This window comes from Actinia tenebrosa, unplaced genomic scaffold (genome assembly GCF_029948245.1).
Source record: "Actinia tenebrosa isolate PJP-AT-01 unplaced genomic scaffold, QUT_ActTen_1.0 PGA_scaffold0__85_contigs__length_37466705, whole genome shotgun sequence".
NCBI classification, from domain to species: domain Eukaryota; kingdom Metazoa; phylum Cnidaria; class Anthozoa; order Actiniaria; family Actiniidae; genus Actinia; species Actinia tenebrosa.
Window position 1 is genome coordinate 31,322,233 of NW_028292569.1, and position 9,684 is coordinate 31,331,916.

Sequence of the window (9,684 nt, forward strand, 5' to 3'; positions counted from 1 at the left end):
AGTAAATACAATTACCGATCTTGTCTCAAAGGCTTTGCGTGACAGAAAGATAGACGTAGAATTTTCGCTTATTCTGGCCGAAGAAGACAAATACGAGAAATTAAAGACGGACATAAGGAATAAAAAAACAGTCGTAAAAGATCTTTCCGAGGAATCTCGCAAAAAGATCTACCAGGAGGCAAAAGAAGAGCTTCAAAGAAAGCTTGCTCAGTAAATATCGTGACAGGGTTCTATTTACATATCGAACGCCGGCTGTCTGGTTCATATGCAAATTAAATATAATAATTTTCACATACATAAGCGTCCAGATGTGTCTGGCGTTCGCTTGTGATCGTGGACTTTGGAGCTGGGGAGGCCTAAAGTCCCGAGTTCGAGCCTCGCTGTAGACGCATTTGGACCGGTTGCTGTGAGTGAAAAAAAAGCCTCTCCCACTCACAGCAACCGTGGGGGGAGGGGTGGAAAGTGCGATTCAACCCCGCGATGGGGGGTTTCGCGAGGAAAAGTCAGGGGGTGTCTCGGGACGCTGTCCGGAGTTCACCCTCTGGTGGGTCGTAAGAAAGATATATGTGTATGTACTGGAGGGCCTCTGGCGCGGGATGAAATAAGCCCCGTAAGCCCAAAATGCAAAAAACCCCACTGGGGATAGCTTGGTGTTCTGCGCGATGCATTCCCCAGTGGGGTTTCTGGCAAAATAAACGCCAGTTTTGCATTTTTATTTTCTCGGAATCCATCCTAACAGGGGGTGGTTGGGATCTATTTCGTGAAATATTTCGTAAATTACGTCAGGGTAATAAGGAATATCCTTATTCAGCCGACAAAACATCCACTCGGCTCTGCTCATATCAGAAACCTCAGGAATAGACTTACCGGTAATTTCAGACAAAAGATAGGGAATAGCTTTGTAATATTTCCCTAGTTTTAATTTTTTCAGCGTTTTCCGTAGACTTTGCGGGGTTGGCTCTTCTAAATGGTCTATGATTTTCTTCCTTACTTCGTTGTTTAAATATACCGGTCGATAACCTTGGATATGACTCATCCAGTCCCTGAAGTATTTTATTCTCTTATAAGGTGTTTTCTTACGACCTCCATTGGCGTAATACTGCTCTCTGGTAGCATTTGGTACGGCATTACGAATATTCTTACCACACTCGTAACACTGCGCTGACGTGTCGTCTTCTATTTGCATTTTCTTACCACAACACCAGAAACCCTTGTGCTTGGGTATGTTAACCTTGGGTCTTAGACAAATTATACAGAAGTCATTGGTAAACTTTTTACATTCATGCATATATAAGACAAATATTCCTAACATTCGCGCAACATATAACAGAACACGGGTAATTCCCGCGGGGGACGCTAGTGCGTAAACACGGGTAATTCCCGGGCGATTCCGAATGGTGACCGCGAGTCCCCCTTACTGCTGCTATTTGAAACAAATGAACGATTTTAATCGATATTAACGGCAATAATACGTGACAGCCGTTACTTGATAAATGCCGCTGCTGTCTTCAACCAACCTAACAATATTGTCTTTATTTACGAAATTTAAATTCAAAATTATATGAACATGATACATACTGCATTTATCAATAATAAAGGCCAAATGCGATTACTAATATTTTCAAACAAATTTTAAATTAATTGTAAATTTAGTCAGTACTGCTCGTACGCAGTGGGATGCCCAATTTGAAATGATGACAGTATGACTTGTTGGGCGTTGCTGAAGTTGGTCTCCTCTTGAGCAGCAAGAATATCAGCCTCTGAGGAACTCTTTTGCTTCGCTGCTTGTCTGGAGAAAAAAGCCTTAATTTGCTGTGCGGTCAAGAATTCTGATACTGTAAACATCCTCTTTCCGTCTGTTCCCACACATTTCCTCATTTCTTTTGACACCGCTTCTGCACTGACCTTATGTCCAGAAGACACACCGACTTTGAACTTTGCAAGGAGAAAAGACCTTTGTTTCTCGTTAAATCGATAAGATTTGGTTGCTTTCTTCAGCGACCATCCCTCTTCAAGTACGGGGTGATTAGCATCCTCCTTATCAGACAAGGTAGCCGTAAGTGTTGGGATGACTCCAACTCCCTCTTCTAAACGTAATGCGTACTTTGTCTTTGCTAAATCTAACAAAGACTGCCTTTCAACCATTTTCTCGCACTTTTCCAGGGATAGGTGACGCTCAAGATTAGAGTACCTGTCATGAAGAGATAATTATGCACCATAAGTTGACGGGTAAAATGAATAAACCGTGAAGCAATTCCTTATAACAAACTTTTGGAAGACTTTAACGCAGCCATTCTCTGGACACGAATACAGGTTGCTTGCTGTTTCTTGTTGTGGGTCAGAAGTGCTTTCTTCAGTCGTTGTAGGCTTGGTCGTCTTAGCAGTTCTCAAAGCCATTGTTCTCCATCAAGTCTCCTGGGGAGAATTGCGCGTCGAGCCACTGGTAACTGTAATTTATAAATTGCAAAAGAACGAGAAATAAATCGCACACCTTATGCTATAAGTGTAAATCTAAACTATTTTATTACCTTTCCTCAATTGTTTCATTACTACTTTGCCACTGCCAATGCCATACGCTCTCCACGCGAAAAGCTTTCCGTTACGGAACTCGTAATTGTTCAACGTACTAATTCCTGGAATTTTGTGTTCCACGAGGTTGGCCTCGTCGACTCTGTCAACTGCAACAACTCTTACTCCAGCAATTCCACCATGTGACAACAGCGCGTCTTTCATCTCCTGGGTTGTTGTAACATCATGTCCCTCGTTGATGTATAATCGAATATGGGACTTGGCGGTCGCAGCCAACCTGTCGACAGCTCCCTTCCCACCTTGTGGGTCGCTGAAATCGATACCTTGTATTTTGATGCCAGTAGCTTTTTAGATGGTAGGGCAGGAGAGGATCGTAGTGGCGGAGTGGTAGCACCCCGCATTATCTTGACGAAAATAGGCTTTGTTGATCTCGGGGTGCTCGTTCTTTAAGGTCTGGAGAACGTGCTTCATTATGACGACAATAGCAGGGCTGTCCTGGCTGCAAGACTGAATTAGGTGGATGAATGCTTGCCACTGTAGCTCACCTTGTTCTCGGCGATAGACAACGGATATATGCCATGATATCCCCCTTTTCCGGAACCAATCGCTTTGTGATTCTCGATACATATGGGGGATGAACTTCATGGCCCAGTCATTAATTATGAGTACGGTGCTATTGTTGATGGTGTCTAAGATGTCATGTCGTGCTTGGTCTTGACGCACTGACCTTAGCTGGTGGCACTTCCAGGACTGTATTACACGTTTGGCTGTACCGTGGATGTACAATGCCTCGTCTAACTCGTCGTTGCTTGGAAACGAAACTTCTCTTATTAGTCCTTCTATGTCCTTGATTACACTATCCAGAGCTTCACAATGCTCACAACTCCTGTCATGCTTGTGTTTGCATCGTTTTCGCAGGGTTTTGTCTAAAGGATCGCTTGTAGCATATACACTGCAATGGTCAGCGATCTGGGATTCCTTGCTGACATGTACCTACCATTTTTAAACAAAGGAAAAAAACACTTGAATAAATAATGTTTTATAAAGGTAGATTTTAAACTTTCAAATAGCAGAAAGTAATCACATACCTTGTAATCCCCTTTAAGGTATAATTTTCCTGCTTTCAAAGCTTCTCTCGATTTTACTATTTTCTCCTCATCGCAACCAAGGGACGAAATCATGTCTAAAAGATCAAGAAGGTCTTCAAATGCTTTACCACCTTCTGCGGCAAAATTATCAAGTCCTTGTAATGACTTTCGTACAGAGGCGCTGCATTCATTAAGAATCCGAAGCAATGTTCGGTCACTTAGGGGTACAAAGCTCTTTTCTTCACAATACAGCTTATACTGGTTAACGATCCTTTGGGGCACCATGGTTCTGATGACATTGGGTACGGGAATGATTTGGCCTGAGGACAACTTCAAATGTGTTTCTCCAAATGGGAGATCCTGCACTAGGTGTGGACTTGTAACATAACAAAGAAAATGGTCCAACTGTTGTTTGTCTATGCGCAGCCGTGGAGCGTCCTTTTTTGGCACCGGTGCTGCTCTACCATACTGTTGTCGATGTAAATTCGCGCTGGTGTAGCGGTATTGTGTTAATCCTGGAATATACCGCAACAATTCTTGAAAGCTTGCGACACCTGTCATTATGGACAACACCTGTCTGCGCGTATCCCAACTGGTGGCGTTTTTATAGGATTCAGCTAAAGCTTCCAAATAGCTATTATTAGCGGCAGACGAACCAGTTGAAGTCGCTCCTAAAACATTGTAAATGTTCGAGGACTTTTGAAGTTCCTCCCACAAATTGATGGCAGCTCCAGGGTAAATGACATGGAGGACAGAAGAAACTATTTCTGCTGACCGTTGAACATAACGTTTTCTTGTTCTCTCACTTGCTTGATCCCACTGAAGCCAAGGTCTCTCAATTGGTTGTAACTTACACTCCTCAAGAAAAGCATTCAGTCTAAATCTTTGGCCAAGCTCATGACATCCTCTAGATGGGGTACTTTCGGAAGATGTTGTGCTGGTGGTTTCAGCTGGCGACAGAAAATAGCTTTCATCTTTAAGCTCAAGCTTCTCCATTTTCTTCGCTAGCTCGTCGCATGAAGAAGCCTGTTTATCGCTCCCCTGCAAAAAAGGTACAACTGTAAGTAATTTGAAATAGCATTAAATCCACTGGCGTAGGGAGGGGGCATGGGAGGCCCGTGCCCCCCGCCAAAAAGAAGTTTGCTTTCGGCACCAAAATTTAATTAATTCATGCGGGATTCCTGTGGATTTGGCGGGAAAATGGTACATACACGCCCCCCCCCCCCCCCCCCCTCCTCATAATCCCAACCTCGCTATGCCCCTGATTAAATCATATATCTCATACGACAAAATACGCATACCTGTTGCACGCTTTCTTCTCCACTACTTTCTTGGTTATCGAAGCCCTCAGTTGCGTCATCCACATGGGATGTTCCTTTGCGAGCAGTTGTGTCAACAAAATCCTTCACTTTATCGGCAAGTTGCTCTTTGCATCTTTTACAAATTACTGTGGATAATAATCAAAAAATGTATATATATACGACCCGACTTTGTCAAATGTAGACAATAGACGGAATTACTGACTAGCAATGCATTATGGGTGTTATAGTCATTCTGATAATATTAAAAAAGTATGCATATTTATAACTCACGTGTTCCTACTGGGATCAATGTTTTCGTTATGAAGAAGGTGTACTGTGACTCAATGCTGTTAACACTACGATCTCCTTTTGCAGAGGACTTGTGAGAAGCTACCTCACTTGGAATGGGACACCTCACTTTCCCGCATTTCCAATGAGCACCACAGGCATCCCGGTGGTGTGGACAAATAGTCAAAGACAGATTCGAATCATCTGATTGAAAAACTCCTTCAATTAAAATTAAACACGATTAAAGGTTAGCTTTTGGGGTTGCCGTAGAGTTTCCATGCTAATAGCGTCTCCCGTGGATGAACTCTGCTAGCAGGGAACCGGAAAGTATGAAAGTCATGAAAGAAACAACATCAGTTACCTGCTCTTGCAAGTAGAAGTGTTTGTTCGTCTTTAACAAAATCATCAGCCACTAATTTACAGGTCTTGAGGTGCTGCGTTATGTCTTTGTGACACTCACTCAAAGCAATACACGGTATATTGTCGGTATTCCTCCAGCTTGCTCCACAAGGTGTAGGATCTTGAAGCAAGAGAGAATAACCGCACGAAGCCATTTCACCAACACAGCAACCAGCTAGCTCGACATCGCGCAATGGTAAGAAAGTTCCCTATTTCACAATATTTGTAGAATGGAGCCGTCAAACATAACACGCGTTTATTTCTTACGACACAAACGAAGCCGCTCGTCTAGACAACTAGCAAGCTTCACGCCTTGGACAATGCAGTAATGACTATAAGATCACACATAACATAAGATATAAAGCTTGTTTAGTAAATATAAATGTGAACAACGTAAATAGTTTCATCGTAACAAACAGCTGTCATTTTTACTCACATTGGATATGGCCTTTATTATTGACAAATGCAGTATCAATTTTATATAATTTTGAGTTTCAGTTTTGTTTCAATATTTCCTCTTTTGAATTGGTTTTGTGCAAAATTATCATATTAGGCCTTTGTTGTTATTGGATTGCGTTACTGTAGGAATGTAACTTGTAGTCCATTGTTGCAGGTCAGTACCTAGATTCTCGAATATTATCATCTTAATATTATAAAACGTATACCTCTGCTGTCGAATAACAAGCAAAAATTAATACGACAGCCATCTATAAGCACAGAACATTTTTTTAAAAGCCGCTAAGGCCTATCATCTCGGTAACGCTCAAGTGCGAGATTGTGTTACAATAGGTCAAAGTAGTGCTTAGAACTCTTTCTCTAGAAGTAAGGCTTTTAGCGGGCCAAGTTAGAAATTTTGTGGTGACTAACTATGATAGTTGGGCTTCAAGGGAAAATTATTTTTTCTGTAAAACTGTATAGCGCATTGGAGAATTATTGCATTGAATTTGCCTTTAATACGATGTTTTCTCTAGCGGCTCCGAACTGCCCTCAGCATAGTAAGAAAATAAAAATAAATAAAACGTCTTTATAGCTCAAACTATATGTGTTGATAGCTTAAACATAGGTAAATCAGTTGTGGGATTTTCAGTTTCCAACGGCCTTTCGTCAGGTCGTGAGCGATCATCAAAAATGCTTCATTTTCCACCCACTTGGAAGGCCGCCAGACGCCGTCGTACGGGAATTTCAACTTTTCTCAATTTCGCCAAAAATAAAAATCGGCCAAACTTTTTAATAAACTTTTTAATGCTATTTTCGAAAATAGTTTACCATAAGGGTCTGTTGGGCAAAGTATGGAGAAATTGAATTTTTCACAGTTGTCCGACCATTCTCGATTTTTACAGACAGTCGCTCTTAAGTTGACAACTAAATTGCTTGGACTTGCACTGCCCATAGACGACGTGGAGCAACTACAGAAGGACATAAAAGATGACTATGTCATCGCCCAAGAACGTAAGATAACCTGTGGGTGGTTGTCTTTGAAGTGTGGTAAGTTAATGGCAGTCGCCTCTGCGGCACTTCACGTGGCTCAGCATGTCGACTTGAAGGAACTTACGATGTCTTGGAAGGACTTTAAGAAAGACAGAGAAGTCGAAAGGATACTCACTGCCGCACTTACTGAAGAACCTGGTCCAGTCGTTTCAAGTACTTAGACAAGTCATTTGTAAGTCGTCTCAAGTACTTAGACAAGTCATTTCTAAGTCGTCTCAAGTACTTAGACAAGTCATTTCTAAGTCATTACCAAGTACTTAGACAAGTCATCCGTGGGTCATCTTCAAGTACTTACAGGTTACTTATCAAGTCCTTTAATATAAGAATATATGACTCCACATATTCTCATCTTTGCATCATAATTACCGCGACCTAACATCTATTTCACCCCGGCCTGCTCTCAGTCTGACCTCTAACTCATCTGGTAGAGCATCGGTAGTACAATTCCGAAGATCGTGGGTTCGATTCCCAGCGAGGTCGGAAATTAATTTTTCCGAATTTAATTCCAAGGGCTTTCGCCCGGAATAACCTCGTTCTCAAGCACTATAACTAATCTATATTTCTATATCCTTTAATATAAGATGAGTGAACCCGAACCAAAGATAGAACAACCCCAGAAATCCCCCCAAGAAGGAGGCGAAAATTAACAGGCCCAAAGCTCCGGGCAGAGTAGCTGCGGGTAAAAGGCTCGCAGAAATGAACAGGACGAATAAGGCCAAGAAGGAAAAAAAAGAAGAGGAAGACTCATAAATCAATCCGGGTTATGTCATGGGCGCCTTAGGAGTCGCTTTGGCCGCGGGCAGCCTTTACTTTCAGTGGAGGGCCGCAAATAATAAACCTGCGGTGCAACATCATGTACCAGTGGCACCTGCGGCCCCAAAAAGTAGAACACCAGAAATGGAATAACCTTCTCACTTTGTAATATAATGTCGTCCGCGTTATTGAAAACTGTTGAAGAAGCAGCTATCATTACTTCTATTGTCGCAGGTATTGGTTGGGTAGGCAAGAAGGTACTTAAGGAAGACTTTACTGAAGACCCAAGCAAGAGCTTTACTAATTTTGCCAAGATGACCGCTGCCGTAGGCGGGGCTATTATGGCAAAGGATTATCTGCAGAAGGAAAATTACATCATCTCTAAGATATAAATGGTTAGTTTGGTTGCAGGCGGAGTTACTGCAGCTTTAGCATTTACTGGAGCTAATTATGGTGGTCAGTATTTGGATAGATTAGTCAGAGGCGATCATAGTGGCGCTGCTGAGAGGAAACGGGATGATTTGGCGTTGGAAAAATATAAAAGGGATGTAGCAGCTTGGAATGAAAAAAGACAAGCTTACAGGGATTGGTTGGACAAGAACTATAGGGACAAGATGCAGGCCGACAAGAACTTCGAAAATGCGGATTAAGCTTTTAAACTTTATGCACAGGCGCATCCCGACTTCAAAATATGAAACCTCAGTTTAAGAATTTCTACCAGCCTTCAAAAATGCAAAAAGACAGCGAGCTGGTCTTCGTTGGTATCGCAGGGCTGGCCGGAGGAGCCGCTATAGCGTATCTAATATAATGATCGTCTTTTTGGAAAGCGACAAGAATAACTTTACCACTTTGAATCCCCCATCAAACCCATAAGGTTCGGCTCATAAGTTGCTCTTTGTACAATTCTTGGTATAACTTGGTTAATGGCATGGTCACCGTGCATAAGGGAGGATCAAACTATCAAGGCGTAACGCTTCCGAATGGACATTACACCCCAATCACGCTGGAAAAGAATTAGCTAAACACGGTTATGCTCTCACCACAGGATTGCCACACGAAATGACCTTCAAACATAACCTACCTAACGATTATTCAGTAGTCCTAGGAAAAGCTGATGCATTGGGATCTTTATTAGTTGTCTCAGTTAAGAAGCAGCAGTAAGGGGGACCCGCGGCCACCCTCCGGAATTACATGGGTATTACCCGCGCTCACGTACGTGCGTCCGCCGTGGGTATTACCCAAGCGGCGCGATAATTCCCTTACTGCTGCTGTGTTTGCGAGAGTGTCGCAAACGAAGGTTAAAATATTTCCGAGATATAGATGGACGCCATCGCGAGCATTGAGAACAAAACTGTACGGAAGCTGCGAACCCAGGTATTGGATCGTTTGGACGCCGACTTCGCCTTCACGACATTCACAGAAGGAGACAGAAGAAATCATGGATGAAGAAAGAGCCGAAAAGATAATAGACCTGATGCCTGAAGGTAACTACCGCTTACAGTTGACGTTTATAAAGTATTACGACGGTGAATGGATAATAGAAAGAGGTCGTAATCCTATTCGGGCGTCTGGTAAGCAAAGCTTGTTCATCCTAAACAAGAATACCAGGCCTGGAGCGATGGTAGGCATCGACATGTTGTTCTACGAAGTTGCTTACCCTGTTACAGTAGTAATTTACGGTGCGTATGAGATTAAGGAGCCAGACGTTAGGAAACTCAAACCAATGCGACATCCTGGCAACTGCGTAGGAAAGTTAGTCAGGGAATTCTTTGAAGATTCCTCCCGGGGCGGTAAGCGTACCCCAAAGAGAAGAGAAGCCATCAGGAAATGGGAAGATG

The 9,684-nt window shown here is 42.6% G+C and overlaps 1 protein-coding gene and 1 non-coding gene across 2 annotated transcripts; both read right to left on the reverse strand.

Moving 5' to 3' along the window:
• Positions 1-2,491: 2,491 nt before the first annotated feature.
• On the reverse strand, positions 2,492-5,043 carry LOC116290107 (uncharacterized). Its single transcript, XR_016121798.1, has 3 exons — positions 4,919-5,043; positions 3,618-4,658; positions 2,492-3,522 (listed from the first exon to the last, which is right to left on the reverse strand). It is a non-coding gene; the product is annotated as an uncharacterized LOC116290107 (transcript).
• Positions 4,883-5,760, reverse strand: LOC148914075 (uncharacterized). The gene is made up of 3 exons (XM_089026160.1): positions 5,568-5,760; positions 5,210-5,425; positions 4,883-5,064 (listed from the first exon to the last, which is right to left on the reverse strand). The coding sequence occupies exons 1-3, from the start codon at positions 5,758-5,760 to the stop codon at positions 4,883-4,885; spliced, it is 591 nt and encodes a 196-aa protein (XP_088882286.1).
• Positions 5,761-9,684: the final 3,924 nt, after the last annotated feature.

Coding starts and splice junctions, on each gene's coding strand:
- LOC148914075 (XM_089026160.1), bottom strand. CDS start 5,760: ATGGCTTCGTGCGGTTATTCTCTCTTGCTTCAAGATCCTACACCTTGT. Junction 5,426..5,567: donor ACTTCTACTTGCAAGAGCAG/GTAACTGATGTT, acceptor TTTTAATTGAAG/GAGTTTTTCAATCAGATGAT. Junction 5,065..5,209: donor ATTGATCCCAGTAGGAACAC/GTGAGTTATAAA, acceptor TATTATCCACAG/TAATTTGTAAAAGATGCAAA.